Here is a 17,909-nt window from a genome sequence, read left to right as displayed (position 1 = left end):
GAGGGGTGTCAAAGTGCTAATTCGTGTTTGAAAGGTTTTGGAGGACCAGGTCTAACTGCCCTTTAAAAAAAAATGGGTATGATAATCAAAATAAGCCTAAAATGCATTATAAATGTCAATTCTATTTCCAAAGAGAAAAAAAAATACCAACATCTACTTGGCTCTGTGTGAAATACTAATTGCTCGCTAAGCCTAATAAATTGACTAGATGGCCTTCAACAGCGAACAATGAAATACGGCTTTTTATTGTTTTCTTTTTTTCTTTAGATCTTTGTGGTTATCCAAAATCTTCTTATTCTTCTTATTCTCCTTCAAAAGTAATTCAGAAGTTAAATTGTTGAACTGTTTTTGATCATTGTTCCACTGGAGCTAAGTATACTTTGTGTGACTAACACACACAATAAATTCTAACATTTGACACGCCTTTCTTGACAGGAGCATTCTCCAGGTAAGGAGTTACTGCACATACAAAGCCAGATGATAGTCAAGGAGATACCGCTACAGGATCCAAAAGTGCAGTCCAAGGAAGGTCGGTCTGAATTTTTTAATGGATCTTTAAATCGAGTTAAATCCAATTTACCGACAAATAATAGTAAACAAAACAATAAAAATGAACGATAAAATAATGAAAGTATATACTAACATGTGTGATTATCATCATCTGAAAATTATGACATTGTATTCCCTATTCTCATAATTGTATTGAATTTATTGTTTTGGTTAATTGGTAACAATAAATTCCAGAAACCTGCCTATGATGCTGCACAAAATGGGCATTCCAGAAAAATGCCTCGCTGTTATGCAAAGTTCACTTCGTCAAAGTCCCCATAGTGTATAATTTTCTTTTTACTGTCTCAATTTAACCACCAGGAAACCCAGAATCTCTGGCAGAGAAGGAGCTCCAGTTGTTGATGATGATCAATCAACTGAGTGGACTTCGGGAACAGCTACTGGGCGCTCACTCTGAGCAGAGGAACATGGCTGCTTTGCTCCTGGAGAAACAGCAGCAGCAAATGGAGCTGGCCCGACAGCAGCAAGAACAGGTAGACTGTTATCAGTCATATGACAGTCACATATCAGGAATAAAGATGTCATAAAAAATGATTCAGGGAAAAAAAAAACATGCCAAATTTAGGTACCTATTCAGGCAACAAAAATAGGCCTCAATGCATTAGTGTATGGCATTTTTCGTACTTTAAAACGACATCGTTTTAGCACCTGATTAAGATCCTGATCCTTCTCACTCTACACACTAGTCACTGTGTGATACATATAATGTGATTTGTGTGTGTATACGCGTGTAACAATCACATGTATTGTGTCTCAGATTGCTAAACAACAACAGCAGCTGATCCAGCAGCAGCACAAGATCAACCTTCTTCAGCAGCAGATTCAGGTCAGTTAGAACACATTCAAAAATACATTGGATGTTTTGTTTTATTTTATCCCCCCCCCCAAAAGTTAATTCATGCCAAAAATGTCTTCATCCCAGCAGGTCAACATGCCCTACGTGATGATCCCTGCTTTCCACCCCAACGCCCAATCTCTTGCTGTCCCCTCAGACACACAGATGACTTTGCCATTGCAGCCAATCCCATGCAAACCAGGTGAGTCAGCATTTTTCTTATGGTACAGAGTTATGAATTATAGTGGAAAAAGTGATAGGCAAAACAAACAATTGGCTTAGATAAGCTCCAGCACCCCACAAAGATAGGTCATAGGAAAAATATGTTGAAATGCTATATTGTACAGAAATGTCTGTTATATTAAAACCTTTACTAATAAAGAGAAGCTAGCCACCGTGCGACCTTCTTTTTAATTAAAATTGTTGGCGTGACTGCCGCCTATTGCAATGGTTGTGGTTTTCTACATAGTTGCAAAACATGGCTATTAAGTTAATTAAAGAGTCTAAATTGTCCTTAATAAATGTGAGTAGGCGGCTGAGTGGTTAGCATTTCGGCCTCACAATTCTGAGATCGAGGGTTCGATTCAAAATCAGTGGAGTTTGCATGTTCTCCCTGTGCTTGCGTGGGTTTTTTTGGGTACTCCAGTTACCTCCCACATTCCCAAAAAATTGCCCCTAGGTATGAGTGTGAGGGTGAATGATTGTCGGTCTCATGTGACCTGAGATTGGATGGCCACCAATTCAGGCGACTGAAAATAACAATTGTTTAAAAGTTTCAAATTTTGTTGCCGTTTAGCAATGCAATTACTATTGTTAATTATCTGTTTGGCTTCTTTTTCTTTAACAAGTGCGCTTTTACACTTTTAAAAACACTTTTATGTCTTTTTCATTTAGTACACAAATGATTGAAAGCATCAGTAATGTTAGGAATTATATAGGCATCTTTGTGCACACCTCAAGGTCTTTTTCATGGAACAAATACGTCCTTTCAACCACAAAGATGAAAGAAGAGTGCTTGATTGTCTTGTTCACACATTTATGTAATGCTAACGTGTATTTTTGTACTGTTTTCAATTTTTTTCCTGGACTGAGACTGACCTTTTCTTCTCAGTATGTTTAAACCTATGGGACATAAGGTTAGACTGCCGAATGCAGTGTTGAATAGCTATGCGCTGTCATTCTTTATTTTCAAAAATGTGCGAATTGGCTACTGCATATTGGAACAAGATTGTATGTGTATCCATGTTTTGTGAACAAGTTCAGAGGTGAAGGCTTTTCTCTAAACGTGTTTTGATGAGCAGAAAAAAATATTTTCTTTTTTTTAGACCACCATACCTGCTTGACTTAGCCATTTTACACTTATTCTTCAAAACTTTTCTTGCATGGGAATGTAAAATAAACACCGCTTGTCTACATCAGGGTCGCAGGGTGCTGGTGCCTATTTCAGTCATATGGCACACATAGAGATAGGCAACCATTGGCACTCACAATCATACCGGGACCAATTGGGAATCGATCCCACACTGCCTGCCTCGAAGTCAGGCGGAAAAACCACTACCCCGTCGAGTGGTGGCTAAATCGTTTCAGTTTTTTGTTCACATTTAATAATCAACTTTAAAGTTAATACACTATCAAAGTACATTATTTTTGTGTATTGAAATACACAAAATGCTTATAAAATAATAATGATAGTTAATGTACTGAAACATCTAATCTAACTAATGTACACTGTATGTTGCAAGTATATGTATTTACAGGTTAGTATGTGGAAAATGTTTTCTATTAGCATGTTAATATGTTTTAATTTGAATCTATTTCTTTCATGCTTCACCATAAAAAAAATCCAGCTGAGAACTATCCCATGCAGTTGCTATCGACGCCCGTCAAGAGAAGCACTGGTTCAAGTCGACAGGTATTGAAAATGCTGCTATTTCGTATGTTGCTTTTAGTAATGCTTTCATGATTTAGAATATTTTCTTTTTTTTAAACTGTATATCCAAGCCAATGGCTCTTCCTATTCAAGTTACTACAAGTTTTTTTGTTGTTGTAATTCTCAAACAGAACACTCCTAGTTTTCAAAGCTTTACCCCTTTTGTGCAGTTTCTGTTCATGGGTGTGTTCTCAAGTTTTAGACCGATTACTAAAGCTCCTTAAACAAAAGAGGAAAAATGAAAAGAAAGTATAAAGAGGGTGACAAATACGTTGTGACTTGTCTTAATGACGCAAAAGAAGCATAGAATGTACACAGGTTTAAGGATTGGCACTACAGAAGATACATTTCTAATCCAACTACATTCCCCCCTATCGTGACAAATCATATAGGGTAGTTTCCCCAGAAGGTTAAGACTGCTTAGCTCGGAACTGTAACATCTTGTGAACATTGTCATGTTCTTGAAATCTGTCTTTTAAGACGCCAGTTCTAGAATTTTTCTAAAAGCCTTTGTGCACATCCTCACTCTATATGTATTTATCTGTTCTCATTCTTGGGTTAGGAAACAGGTCAGCCCCTGAACCTCACATCCAAGCCTAAAGGAATGGAGCTAGGGAAAGCCCCCAGTCCAAAGTGTATACAGATGGGCTCAGTAATGGTCCAGGGCGCCTACAGACACAGAGATATGCCGAAAGAGTTGTCCGGCAGCCCACCTCGATCTGCCCTCAGTGAGTCATGAGTTAATTTGCCATAAAACAAGTATCTTTTGTCTCCTAAATATAGTTTGTTAGATGTAATTTTTACTCAAGAGAACTTTTCATTTGTTTAAAGCGTTATTCAGAGACAATGATGTGGTCACACAAGCCATTCACGATGCCCAGCAGCTACTGAGGAGTCACAATGCCGGGGTCCAAGAGAAAGAGAGAGAACGAGAAACCATCAGAAAACTGGTCAGCAAATCTCCAAAATAAATACTATAATTTTTTATTCTTATTCTTTTCATCTTCTGGCCATAGCCAACTGCCACAGCCCACATTTCATTCCAGCTTCAAACTGTCCATAGATATTTTGATGTTAACGTTTTACAGTCACTAAACCTGTATTTCAAGCTCAAATGTACCATTAATTGTGTAAAAAAATTGACAAAACTGTAGTTTTGGTTCTCATTTTTAGACGTGGCTCAATTATTGGTCTCAGTCTTGTTCTAAAGCCACAGCTGTTGTCCCACAAAGGCCTGAGTGTGGCATTGACGTAGCCACCTGCCTCCTTTTTGTCTACTGTTTCATTGTTGGGTTAACGCCCGCTCCTCCTCTTCTACAAAGTGATTTCGGTCTACCTTTGCTTATGGACGGCGGCAAGCTTTTATTTATTGTCTTTGAATGTTTTGTGAATAATAGGCTACTAATTGCTCTGTGGTGAAAGATAGAATGTTGTGTTAAACTTCGCCCGTTAAACTATTGCAATTGGAATTCAAGTCCATAATTATTTTTTTCCAGTTGAAAGAGTTTGTTTCCATTCCTTGCAGGAGTGCAAATATCATCCGTGCAGTGACCGAAGTGTTCATTCTGAACAAGGCGATGACCAACACACATTGCTGTCCATTGACGACCACCTCAGTGACTCTGAGAGTAAGTGTAAGCAAAGCAGTGTGGCTTTGAGTAAACACTTGTAGAAGGCATCCTGCAGTGATTCTTAAAGTGCATTATGAGTACCACTGGTGCGACACTAACAAGGCACTGAATTGAACCTATCAATTATGCGTATTGTTATGTTATTCAACTTATTTTTTTAATAATTATGTAACAGGTACTTGAATAAATATAGCAATATCACCAGCAATTTATTTGTAATCATTATTTAAATGCAGTTGTATTCCTCTTAGCCATCACCAACTTCACTATGCACTCGCTCTTATTTCTTCTGTTGGTTCAGGTGCAGCCCTATCCAGACTTGTTTATTTATTTACAAGCTTCACCCAAACAAGCATGTTCCACAGGGGTCCACAACACCCTCTTGAACCAAATGGTTTTGTGATGTTTATCTTCCCTGCCTTAACTCTCTCACTCTTCGTTTTATAGGTACTCTACATGTTCCAGCCAGCTACTCTGAAGTCCGCCCGCCTCCTTCCTCAGGACACATCAAGAGACCCATGAATGCCTTTATGGTTTGGGCCAAGGATGAGCGCAGGAGAATACTGCAGGCATTTCCTGATATGCACAACTCCTCCATCAGCAAGATACTGGGTGAGCCCAACATGGGTTAGGGGTGGGTTGCACTCTGACACACTGCCTTGCTCATACATGCCGAGTATCAACAACCATTTGCCACTCTTCCCACAAAATGATGATCCCCAAAGCCAATACATCAGCCGCGATATATATTGGGGTGCGGGGGGGTATTTTATCATGAACACTATAGTACTACCTATAAAATGGAGAACAACAAAATGTGTCTATACCTGTATTTACAGTAATTTTAGCCAAAATGACACCAACTTTCTTCCTCATTGGGCTCGTGTTTGTTTTAAGGTTCTCGGTGGAAGTCCATGTCCAACCAGGAGAAGCAACCTTACTATGAAGAGCAAGCTAGGTTGAGCCGGCAACATTTGGAGCGCTATCCAGACTACAAATACAAACCCCGGCCCAAGCGCACCTGTATTGTGGAGGGACGAAGGTTGAGGGTGGGCGAATACAAGGCCATGATGAAAAGCCGCCGCCAGGAACAAAGGACAACCTACACCAGGAGGTAGACATACTTGACGCAGTTAACGAAAATACAATGAGGGAAAATGGTACTCACATGCAGTATATACCGAGTTAGGGAGTCCTTTTGGAATTGTGCATGACTCACTTAAATGAGCCGTGTAGATTTGGACATGTACAAACACAATGCATCTAAAGACAGCAATTATCTTTAGAGGTACAATCTTCAATTATTAATAATTATCATTAAGGGAGTGGCTACTTACAGTCTGACTATATGGCGTGCCACCCAACCATAAGAGAAAGTGGCTCACATTAAACTTGAAAGATTCCCAAATTTGACATATAAAAGACAAAATTAGTATGTAGTCCTTTTGTTTGTCTCTTCATGAGAGACATGACTACAATTGTATCAATGTTTGGTTTTCAGTTCAGAGGTTCAAAGTTATGTTTTAGTTTGAGAAAAAAAACACGTTTTCGAATAAAGAAAAACATTCTTGTCTGTTTAGTCCAACAGAACCGCAGCCGATCCATTATTCGCACAATGATGCCTCGTACCCGGCTGACAGTTGCGGCAGCTCTGTTTCCGTGTCAACTATGTCTTTTCACTCCTCCCTTCTGGAACATTATCTTCCTCAACCTCAGCCTACATCACATCGAATTGAGAGTCCGGCCACAACCGCTCCTTTGGACCGGGTGAGACAAATGGACAGAGAAAGAGGGCAGTCAATGTACAGCGAAGGAGAGGAAAGTGAAGGAGCGGATAGGAGTGAGGGGGAACTTGTGCTTCTGACGGATTGAAAAGAATAAATCAGAGATAAAAAGAAGTGATTTTAAAAAAAAATGGAATTTGGGGAAACTGAATTCAGAAAATGAGATGAGAATTTACTTGTAAATTATCCCCATTGACACACCCAATGCACATAAAGTCTAGCTCTTATCTAATTAATCACATGAAAAAAAAGAAGTCTACTAACACTCCTAGTTAAAGTCAAGCAATCTTAAATTATAATATATGAGGTACAGGCAAGTATTGCACCAAAGTTTAGGGTCAATAAGGTTATGGATGCTCCATGTAAAGGATAATCCATGGTTAGGATATGATCAGCTTATTCATAGGCCACTACTGCCTACTGCTGCTTAACTTGGGTTCTCACATGATACACCAAGCTTTTATTTCTTCTCTCAAGTTACTATAAAATGACCTTATTTTAAAATGTTATGCTGTGGGCTAAATTTTTAGGTTTGCCCATTTTTTAAATACTTCCGTGTTCACTTCTTGACTGTTTTGTTTGCACATTTGATGTATTTCTAGATATGTTTACAGCAGGGGTACCCAACTCCGGTCCTCGAGGACTCCTATCCATTCTTTTTTCCCCACATCTCCCTTCACCATCCCATCTGAATCAAATAATCAGGATTGTTATCAAAATTCTTGCTGAGTTGATCATTTGATTCAGGTTTGGCACAGGAGGGAGATTTGGAAAACAGACTGCGTAGGATCCTTCCCGAAGACTGGAGTTGGTCACCCCTGGTTTATAGTTTGTGTATTTGTACATATTCTGTATTTACATATTTTTATATTACCTCTTACATCGGATTTATAATATTGTGGCGCCACCATCTGCACTTCTTAAGACTGCTGGAAAGAGTTTACAATTCAAAGTTCTGTTCAGTGTCAGATTGTTCAGTCTTACTTTGGTGTATAGTTCCATTTTATTAGGATATTAGGAAACACCTATTTCATTCATTCATAGATCTCCATAATAAATTTACACAATTACAAAAAGTAATTAATGGTTATGAAATGAGCATACTGGTCTTGACTATCATGTCAAGCGATGAGGTTCAAGGTCTTACATTCCGAAACATGAATGTTGTTCATTGGAGACTCCAAATTGTTCATAAATGTGATTGAGAGAGTAAATGGTTGTTTATGTGTGATTTGAGATTGACTGGTGACCAGTTCAGCTGAAATATCTTCCAGATGTTTGGCTTGGAAAAGCAGTCTATAAAATAAAGGTATGGGTGTGAAATAATATGGGAACAATGCAAAATGTCTATTGTATCATTATTATAAGGGGACAGGTATCAGCCATTTTTTTCTCAATGCTCATTATTATACTGTTGCTATATTGAATTATTACGGGAACCAAATCTGGACTTTTTTTTTTTTTTATGTTTGTAAATTGTATGTGCATTGTCAGCTATAAGAGTTTTTCACCTGAAAAAGTTTGTTTCTATTCCTCTGTAAGTAGTATATGTAAAAGTGATACACATTTTCAGAATACAAAAGTGGCTGTTTCATTCTAAGCACTGCAAATTTAATGCTGGAGACACCTGGAAATTCTTTTCAATCATTGTGATTACCCAACATGAAAAGAGTGGGTTTAATTTCCCGTCAGCTATCTTCAAGATCTAACTAATCAAAAGAGGGGTAACCTCAGGGCTGAGGATGCTGTATAAAAACAAGTGGATGTCAAAGAATACTGTATTGTCAATATTTTATTGGAGAGGAGGCACTGATTTATATACCCCTGCTGATGTACATATAGAAAGATACTTTATTTTGTTTTATAAGAGCCTGTGTAATTTAAAAGTGAACATTTGTTTTGTGGGGTTCTAATCTCTTGAAAATAAACATAAATGCATTTTGCTCTACCTACTTTTTTGTGCTTTTGTGTAAGGCATACTGTACTGCATATTTTGGTATAATTGAAGTAAGTCCAAGGTCAAATACAGTACAAAAAAAGTATAGAAAATGGATGAACACTGAGTTCTCCCAATCACACATTTTAAGAGAAGTTAACCAATATACATTTCTGACAATATGTGTGCGTGTGTTTCCCCCTGCTGGCTAAAGTAGTAACTTAGAAGGAAAGAACACTGAGGTAAATGTGAAAGACAGTGGAGCAAAATATTCAGAGTACACAAATCGTGAATTTGACAGATCACTGATAAGAGAAATAACGCTTATGACCGCAGGACGGGTAGGGATAAAAGGTAATAAAAATGAAAACTATGTATATTTTTATTAAATATATTTTAATAAGTAACAGACTAGTAAATAAATGTTAAATACATCTGCCAAATTCCACAAAGGCGTAAAGAATTAATATAAAGAAACATTTTACAGTGTTTAAGATATTTACACCCTTCATCTTTGTACATTATAGCTGTCAATTAGAACATTTACCATGTACTATACATACCTGCACGTGTCACCGAGCAATCTAACCGTCAAGGCAACACTTTTAGGAAATGTAAATATGCAAAGGACAAATAAATAATCCATCTGTAGAGATGCAAATTCTTAATATGCTGTAAATCATTAAAAGCAATCCCAATCAACTCTAAAACTAAGTACAATGCAAGCAATCTTGGTTTCAGTAGGATTTCAACACAGTGAAAGACAATATAAATGTCACTCAATAGAATGAGCTAAAAACAAAAGCATTTGTACAGTATTTTACTTCTCTATCATCTTAACCAGCACTTCAAAAAAGTTGACTAGCTTTTCGTCTCTTCCTCAAAATGCATGTTGCTAAATAAATAACCTAAAACTAACATAACTTAGTTTTGAGATGCATTGGAGGGGTTATATGGAATCTAGTGACAAAATAAGGCAGCGTTTTGTGTGTGGGAAGCAAACCCCCAAAAGATACCAACCATCAATCAATGTCTGTGCAAAAAAGGCAACTACCCTCACCAAGTTAACCACATGACAATACAGTAGATGATTTAAAAAGGGGGGAAATATTCATGAGGTCAGGTCTATATTGAACATAAATGCATTCAGCAATTAAATTGCACTCCTACCTCTTGCTTTATAAGTACGGTCCCCTTACAGATATGATACAGTAATGTCTATGCTGATTAAAGTAGTTATATTGTACCTTCATTTTCTGCTAGTTCAAAATCAAACTAGAGTAGTCTTCAATAAAGCATCAAAAATACTTTTACAGCTCGTTTAATAGCGTGTGCCACTACTAAGTTCTCAACACCACTTCCTTCATCGGAAACCAATGCCACCAAATGTGTGCCCACAATCTCTTGCAAACTACAAAAACAGGTCTACTTACAAGGTTTAGTTATTTTGACATCTATAAAATGAACGGCAGATATTATTTGGTCTTTGCAGAGCCTAGTTTTCAACTAGAGGACTTATTAAGTCTGTTTAATTAGACAAATCTTGTCAGCAAATTACTAAGCAAATTGACCCCCTATCACTTCATTAAGGACAATTTCATTACACTAAATCCACCAATCAGACAGTAACAAATTTCATATTAAAATCTTTTGTTTCCATATATATATTCCAGAGAACAAGAGTCGTCCTCATGATGAGACCTGACAAACAGGTAATAATTTACGTCTTTATAATTTGATGGAGGTTCCAATGGAGATGATCTAAAAGGACACAGCCAGAGATTTTCTAAACTCAGTGTTCGAGGTGACCATGGCAGTGATTTTCCACCAGGTCTGGAAAATTCTAATGGAAAGTTCAACAAAGCGTCTCATTGCAACCATAAAAGTCAAGATGGTGGAAAAAAACCATCAAAAGTTAGCGGTCAGATTCCATTTAACTTCATCTGTCTCTGTACTACAGTGAAGGCAGTTGGTTCACCTGAGGTCTTCTGATAAATAAGCAGAAAGTTATTTTCCCCCCTTTCGTTTGGTAATGGGAATTTGGTAAAGCTTTCCATTACGCAGATCCTGAAACATTGCAGGCTTTTTCAAGGAAAGGTCACAATATCTGTCGAACAGTATGTATCAAACAGTATTTCAGTACACATTTAGCACCGGAGAAGATGTGAGAGGATGTCATGATAAAAGGGAAGCAATGGTGTTAAACGCATATGCCACAGCCTGAGAAATGCCACTTGTATGTTGCTTGTTCCCATTAATTTACTGTTTTTTTTGTTTTTTTTAAGTCAACCCATATTTGACAGATGGGTTCATCTTGTGACTTTCGAAATCATAAAGTGACACTTTACTTTTGCTGTAAGTGAGCAAGCTCAAACTTTACAGATTGCATGAGGGCCCATCGTTCTGGAAGCAAAACAATCCAGTGTTGTAAGAAAAAAAATAGATAAACAATCACACAAAAAAAGCAAGCAGTCCTACAAACATCCTTAAACACACATCTTGGCTCCATGACAAATATTGAGCTACACTTGGGAGGAAATATTTTTCTAGAGAGCTTGCTGCAGCGTTAAGTTTCATTAAGAACAAGAATTTTTTGGAATAACCGTTGGCCCCAAGAGAAGAACTCCCCAAAGTAGAGGTCCACCCATTCCCTGTCATTCTGGAATCTGTAAGGCCATCACTGTGGGCTTTATCTTGAAGTATTGGTTGAAACGTAACACAGCATACCTAGTGTGACACACACATCACGGTGGCACAAAGAAATAGATTTAGGTGCCAAGTTGCAAGAAAAGGCTCAGACACCATTCACATGTGCCTGAATTTAGCTTCTATCATATTGCCCGTAGAATACAACTTTCACAAATGATATTGATTTTGATGATTGTCATTGATTTAGTGTTCCAAAACCAAAATTTGTGAGTTGTTATATTATGTACTTCAACTGAGTATACCATGACTTTAAGCATCCGAGGTATAAAAGTCAAATAAGGTATCACACATGTTTTCTCACTAGGCAGCGTTGATTATGAGCATAGTGACAACGTTTACAAGTATGTCGTGTGAAAGAATACCTAGCTCTACATTAATTTCCAAGTATGTAAAATGACAACCTTGACTTACCTCTGCCATTTTTGTAAGCTCACTTAAAAATGATGTTACTTCAGTTGTTACATAAGTGGAGTCATTCCAGGACATAATATTTCTCGCGTTTCTACCGATAAATAATTCTACACTTTTGTGATTAGAGCAGTATAATAAACAGAATAGATAAAGGTAGAGTTTTCTGATAGAAGAAAAAACAAATATCGTTTTTTTAAAGGTTTGTCACATAATGTTCTGCCAACTTAGTATTGCATCAAGTAAACTCTACAAGTAAACTCTACCAAACAAGTAAAACAAGTTGTATGTTAAACAGGTAATTCAAAGTCAAGATTACTGGTGGAAGAAATACATTTCATGCATTATCCATTGTACTTTACAATGCAGTTGGTTCAATATATTTCCTGACACTTAAACACGTACACGGCCACTTACCCAAGGAAGTCAAAGTCAATAGAGGAGTATTTAGCCTGAATAAGGGCCCAGAAAGCCCAAAACAGGTGAGAAGCCTTCAGAGAGAGAAAGCAGATTAAACGGGATGTAAATAGTAGGAATAAATTTGCGTTTAAGGTGAGATTGGCTGACTTACCAGAGCAAACTTGTTGACTTGGACATAGAGAGTCTCTAGTTCTGTATCGCTGACCTCTTCCGTTTTCTTGGTAAAAAGTTTATAAGATTGCAGGTAGAATCTGAGCCATTCCATCTGCATCTCCCGACTTGGGTACAGACCATAGTCTAGCTCAGCCATACCTAATAACCAAATTAAAATCAGAACACATGTCATTGACTCTAACATCCTCCTGTCTCAATAGAAACCTGATGAAAAAGGTCACAAACCTGCAAATTCATTGAAGTGGTTGCCAATGTCAAAGGCCTGGTAGTTGTAGCTGGAATATTCATAGTCTATGAAGCGAACATGAGCTAAAAAAGGCAAAACAATGTGGCTTTCAGGACATTTTGGCTGTATCTTCAAACTCATTACAGTTCATGGATCAAATACTATACTATATACGCAAATCTTTAACATCACATAAATGTTGCTTATGTCAAATGACAGAAACACAATTGATTCCTCAAAAGGAGCTACTTCAAAATACATATTCACCCTCTTTGCTGTTGTGTATTATATTTTTGCAGAGCAGGTCATTGTGGCAGAGTACCACAGGTGAACCCAGCATGGATAGATGCTCCTTCATCCAAACCATTTCCTGCTCCAGTGTATCCTTGCTTGGCACTTCTTTTTGGATTCTGAATTAACAACAAAGGATCACAATTTAACAGGAAAAAAAATGCCATTACGGTGATATTCAATTAATAACATTTTAAAGAAGAGGACCGTTTGTATACTAGTAGCTCTTCTCAAGGGTGTTAATTCGAACCAGAGCAAATGACACTTGTGCGTTCAGCAGACTGGTAAAGTGCTAATTGTAATGGGATTATAGGAGTTAATCATAGGGTCAGTCTTGTGACCGTCTTCTCTGTTGGTTGTTTTTTTTTCCCCTCATCTGTTGCATCCATGAGCTTCAAAAGTGACTAAAACCCAAATGCTTAACATAGGCATTGATCATTAGGCACCAATCATTAGGCACCGGATAGACCTGTAAGGGCTGATTTTTGTTTTGCAGATTTAGGGCAGCTGTTCCCACAGTGTATGGGTTTCTATGCAGAAAACACACTGCGCCCCGTTACTAGGGAAAATAATAAAGTGACAATTGCGAGAGCTGAGCAAATGGATGTTGGCCATTCTGTCCTAACCGGGTACATTTGATTGTTACGCTTACACAAGCATCAGACGGGGCTTAATGCACAATAAAATTAAGACATAAATCCTACATTCCAACCATAAATACTACACACAAAAAATGAATAAACTTCCATTGGACAATGAGTAGTCAGTATGTTTTATAAGATATTGAGGGAAAAACTGCCCTGAAAGTGGAAGTATTAAGTTCTGTGCTTGTGACATTAAACCACCAGTGTTCTCGTTACCTCTGCGTCCTGCGTCTGATACGCACAGCTTTTCTTCCAGACGCACAATTTCAAGTAATGTGCTTTTTTCGGACGCAAAGAAATTTTTATCAAAAAAAAAAAACCAAAACACATATATCCGATAGCAAACCAATTTATTCCACATAATCTTTGCGAAATAATTCTCGCGTGAACGAGACTAGCAGACACTAGCAGACGAAGGAGAGAAAGCGATAGCAAGAGTTTCGTAATAGTGTAAGAAAGATAAAAAATGTTTCAGAAAAAGCAAAACAGTCTGGATAGTTATTTCGCAGTTAAAAAATACAACTAGTAAGAAAAGAACTGCAGAAGATTCGATCGATGATCATGAAGCAAAACGGGGGAAGCAAGGAAAAATACGCACATTTCAAAAGACTTTTGGCTGCAAAGAGAGGAGGATCTACGAGCTGAAAGACTAGTACAATGATAAATAAACCCTAACCCTAAACCATATAATAAATAAATTAAATCTGAATGTTTATATATCGTTGCTTATGTTTTATTTGCATCCGTAGTATGTTGGGACTCGTGACAAGTTTCCTGGGACGCACAGTTTTCAGACAAGCGAATCCCTGGGACTCGCAGTGTGCCAATTGTAAAATTATCACTGAACCACATTCACAACATGATCTGGATAAAATTCTTGATGAATCACATAAGTCATATCTGACAAGAGTTGAGAAACAGCATCCCACCTGATATTGGAAGCTTGTTCTGTGAACTCTGTAGCCACCAGGGAGAAATATTTTTGCATCTTAATCCAAAGGTTGGGTTTCGGGATGCATCCATTATGTGCATGAATAGCGTGGATACGAGCCATCTCACCAGCTATCAGTCTGTTGGAAAATGGGCATTCAAACAATAATAGTTATTATTTATATTAAGTGTGATTTTAAACCGGTTTGTGTATTTTCATTCAGAGATCCAGAATTGAGGCATTACTGTACGACTCCAATTTACTTTTTTATTACATAAATGTGTATATTTGGTAGTTGTGGTTTAGTGATCCCAACCTGAGCAAATGAGGATCCCTCACATCTTCAGTACCAAGAGCATCTCCTTGTATGTATTCGTAACAGATGCCATTTTGAAAAGTGCAGTAAAGACGAGGAGCACAACCATTAGCATGCAGGACCTACAGGAGAAAAATAAATCGTGCTCACCTTAGCAAGTGAAAAATTATTGATGCACACAGATGAGCAACTTGGCACTTGAGAGCAAAATAAGTGTACCTGAAAGCTTTTAACCTCACTGTCCCTGTCCACAATAAGCTCTGTCCTGTGCCCATAAACTCGTACCAAGACAACATCTTCTGGACAATCCTCCACATGGCATCCCACCAGTTTGTTGGTTGTCCCTTCAGTGAAGAACTGAAAGCAAAAGGACACAAAATGCATAATCTTTTAGTACATTGAAAATCGAGTGAGTGTCTCCAAAAAATGTTGTCTCATACGAGTAGTATTTGGAATGAAATGTGTTAAAGATGACTTGTGTAATATTTCTATGAGTAATCCATTCTTTCTTTATGGGATCATTACACAACAAATACTAAAGTCAGGACTTGAAAGCCATACGTGGAAAACTGTGTGCCAATATGCCCACCGGCAGTCAACATGGCATCTATATTGGCGTGGATTGTATGTTCTTTCTCACAGACGCTCACTCACACATATCTGGCATTCCACACGTGACCAACCACAAAGGTGGGTGTGTAACCATCCCTGTTATGACTATCAACACACTGGCAAAAACACTGTTGTCTACATCATGACTGATCCCCTCCACCTGCCAGACAATGCACTGCTAACTCCGGCGACCAATACACCGATAGACAGCAACTTTGGACCCAGACAGACGTAAACATTCAACCAACGTTCATGTCTGGGTGAGGAGGGTGTTTTTACCTCCACTCATTGTGTGAACGTCATGTCTTTGTGAATTGATGAAAGTTTATTGTTTATTTTTCATGATTAGAATCATTGTTCCAAGAGTCATCATTGCAACATTCTTTAGTAACATAGTTGCAATCTTAGCATCATATTCTCAAATATCAAACTAACATTTTAAAGAAGTGATGGGGAATTAATCCACAAAGGGCCACAGGGGGTCCAGGATGTTAGTCCAAACAAACAAATGACACCTTTTCAGTAATCTAGTGTCTTACAAGTAAAATTTGTTGATTCACATGATTGTCAAACTTGATAACAATCACTATGAGGTTTTACATCAAACGTTAATTGCATACAATTAATTAGCTTTAGACAAAATCATGCACATATATATGGAAAATGTTCAATGGATGTTTACATAATTTGGAGGAATAATATTATGTGAAGTAATTTGCAACAAATTAACAATGAAATAGTTTAGGAAGCAATAGATGCATTTCTCGTTTATTATTATTATTATTAATATTATGATCATTATAATAATTATTATTTGTCTTATTTTCTGACTGCATGGTCGTGCCTTGTGATGCTGCAGCGTTTACGCACAAGTACTGTCAATTTTAGTTTAGCATAGCACACAACCCTCAGCTAGCTTCTCATCTGACGTACCTTCGTCTTGACGTTGTTCATGTCCCACGTCGGTCTTAACTCTTTAACCAGCTTCATTGCTCCTTCCTTCACATTATGCTCGTCTACATAAATTGGGATCTTTCGTATGATAGGCGAACCTACGGGCACATGGATCTGCGTTTCCATCCCACCGTCGTTTATTCGTTAATCCTCCACGGGCCCTTTTGCGATACTTGTAAGAAATAAAATAAAAAAACAAGTGACTGCACGTATACTGGTTTAACGGGATCTTAAAGCGTAACTCTTGCTGCCTATATGATGTCTTCTTTTACTCTATGTCTGAGAAACGACGTGTTATCGTTGCAAGGATGTGAGATGAAATTGACTGCCCACTTGCACTGCCTGAACAGAAGATACTCGACGCCGGTTCCATCCTGGAGGTTGTCAGAGCTTCCGCCTACTTGGCTCCGCCTATCCGGGATCACCCGATTGTACCGCCACCATTCGAGACGAAACAGCCGAAACGCCCACGATTCCGAGTTTGGACGAAGGTACCCGAAGTCTGACGAATCAGAAGACTGACGTCATCTGAGCAGTAACTAGTATATTCGATTCAGTAATACATATAGGCCTATTTTTCTGCTTCATTTTCAATATGCAATAAAGGAATAGACTAGCATCTCATTTTGTGCATGTCATATGGTAAAAAAAACACATGCAAATTGAATAATAATATGTTTTTTGATAAAGGTAGTATATGAATTAAAAAAATCTTATTACAATTTTAGCACCTAGTAACATCAAATACATTGAATTAACGAATGCACAAACCAACAATCACGCAACACAATAACACAAACATTAGAATAATCATGCATCTCCAATTCTTAACCAGATGGTGGCAGTAAAGTTATGTCCTATGAGCTTTATTACATCCATAAAGTTAAACAAAAGTCATCCTTTCTTCCCCCTAAACTACTGCAAAGGTTAAATGGTCAATTATTTGCTGAAATACCTAAAGGAAATTCTATAGTCATCTGTACATAGTCATAATTAATTAAAAGTGGTGATTTTCTATCAAGGCAATCAATTGACAATTGACTACTTTAATAATAAAATGTGTGTATTTGTTGTTTTGATCCAAAAGAACATTAGAACAGTATTGCAACTCCTTGGGCCTCCTTGTGCGCATTTCATTGTTCTAGAGTTGTTGATTTTGTGATTGTAATGTGAGAAAAGACACATTGTAACTCATGTTACTCAGCAGGTTGTCAAGGAGTCAGCTGAAGCTTTTGGGGGCCCACCGCCCCCATATTCCTGCTTTCACTGGTTTGTACAGCTTTATTTATACAAGTAGGGTGCCAGATGCTGCTTTGTCCAAGCTTTGAAACTCAGTCTAACATAAAGGAACAGTAAGCTGTATTCCTTGGAGTTATATATTCAAAACAATAGTATTTATTTTATTGCATAAGTATTTTGTTTTCATTTGATTGAGGCTTTTGTTGACAAAAAAAAAACATTTCAATGCTCCTTACTGGTTGCTCCGCATGAAAAATATATAACAAGTTAAGACAAAATGACTTAATAAATCATGTTTA

General features: G+C 37.6%; 3 protein-coding genes across 9 annotated transcripts in view; 2 read left to right on the top strand and 1 right to left on the bottom strand.

Moving 5' to 3' along the window:
- sox13 (SRY-box transcription factor 13) overlaps window positions 1–8,698 on the top strand; it is a 19,328-nt gene extending 10,630 nt beyond the window's left edge. For 2 of the 3 annotated variants that reach the window (XM_077726015.1, XM_077726013.1), the window contains exons 3-13: window positions 436–529; window positions 871–1,043; window positions 1,328–1,396; window positions 1,493–1,607; window positions 3,253–3,317; window positions 3,898–4,063; window positions 4,167–4,285; window positions 4,861–4,963; window positions 5,414–5,578; window positions 5,864–6,080; window positions 6,547–8,698. In XM_077726015.1, the coding sequence (XP_077582141.1) occupies window positions 436–529; window positions 871–1,043; window positions 1,328–1,396; window positions 1,493–1,607; window positions 3,253–3,317; window positions 3,898–4,063; window positions 4,167–4,285; window positions 4,861–4,963; window positions 5,414–5,578; window positions 5,864–6,080; window positions 6,547–6,838 (1,578 nt within the window). In that variant the 3' untranslated portion in view covers window positions 6,839–8,698. The remainder of the gene's footprint in view (window positions 1–435; window positions 530–870; window positions 1,044–1,327; window positions 1,397–1,492; window positions 1,608–3,252; window positions 3,318–3,897; window positions 4,064–4,166; window positions 4,286–4,860; window positions 4,964–5,413; window positions 5,579–5,863; window positions 6,081–6,546) is intronic. The other variant, XM_077726014.1, reaches the window with a different exon arrangement.
- Window positions 1–16,817, bottom strand: part of etnk2 (ethanolamine kinase 2) — a 26,108-nt gene extending 9,291 nt beyond the window's left edge. Inside the window, exons 1-9 of one of the 3 annotated variants that reach the window (XM_077726016.1) lie at window positions 16,351–16,814; window positions 15,025–15,162; window positions 14,806–14,927; window positions 14,488–14,628; window positions 12,891–13,033; window positions 12,623–12,706; window positions 12,375–12,535; window positions 12,221–12,294; window positions 9,062–11,413 (exon numbers count right to left, since the gene is read on the bottom strand). In XM_077726016.1, the coding sequence (XP_077582142.1) occupies window positions 11,341–11,413; window positions 12,221–12,294; window positions 12,375–12,535; window positions 12,623–12,706; window positions 12,891–13,033; window positions 14,488–14,628; window positions 14,806–14,927; window positions 15,025–15,162; window positions 16,351–16,497 (1,083 nt within the window). In that variant the 5' untranslated portion in view covers window positions 16,498–16,814 and the 3' untranslated portion in view covers window positions 9,062–11,340. Of the gene's footprint in view, window positions 1–9,061; window positions 11,414–12,220; window positions 12,295–12,374; window positions 12,536–12,622; window positions 12,707–12,890; window positions 13,034–14,487; window positions 14,629–14,805; window positions 14,928–15,024; window positions 15,163–16,350 lie in introns of those variants that run through there. The other 2 variants (XM_077726018.1, XM_077726019.1) reach the window with 2 other exon arrangements.
- Window positions 15,536–17,909, top strand: LOC144202907 (uncharacterized). Of its 3 annotated transcripts, XM_077726022.1 has the most exons (3): window positions 15,536–15,677; window positions 16,722–16,862; window positions 17,576–17,909. In XM_077726022.1, exons 1-3 carry the CDS (start codon window positions 15,670–15,672, stop codon window positions 17,697–17,699), a joined length of 273 nt encoding a protein of 90 aa, XP_077582148.1. In that variant the 5' UTR covers window positions 15,536–15,669; the 3' UTR covers window positions 17,700–17,909. The 3 variants fall into 3 exon arrangements, with proteins under 3 accessions (XP_077582148.1, XP_077582147.1, XP_077582146.1); XM_077726021.1 differs by lacking the exon at window positions 15,536–15,677 and having other exon boundaries at window positions 16,372–16,862; window positions 17,579–17,909; XM_077726020.1 differs by lacking the exon at window positions 15,536–15,677 and having other exon boundaries at window positions 16,372–16,862.

Source organism: Stigmatopora nigra, chromosome 10 (genome assembly GCF_051989575.1).
Source record: "Stigmatopora nigra isolate UIUO_SnigA chromosome 10, RoL_Snig_1.1, whole genome shotgun sequence".
Classification (NCBI taxonomy): domain Eukaryota; kingdom Metazoa; phylum Chordata; class Actinopteri; order Syngnathiformes; family Syngnathidae; genus Stigmatopora; species Stigmatopora nigra.
This window is presented reverse-complemented; position numbering and strand designations above follow the sequence as displayed.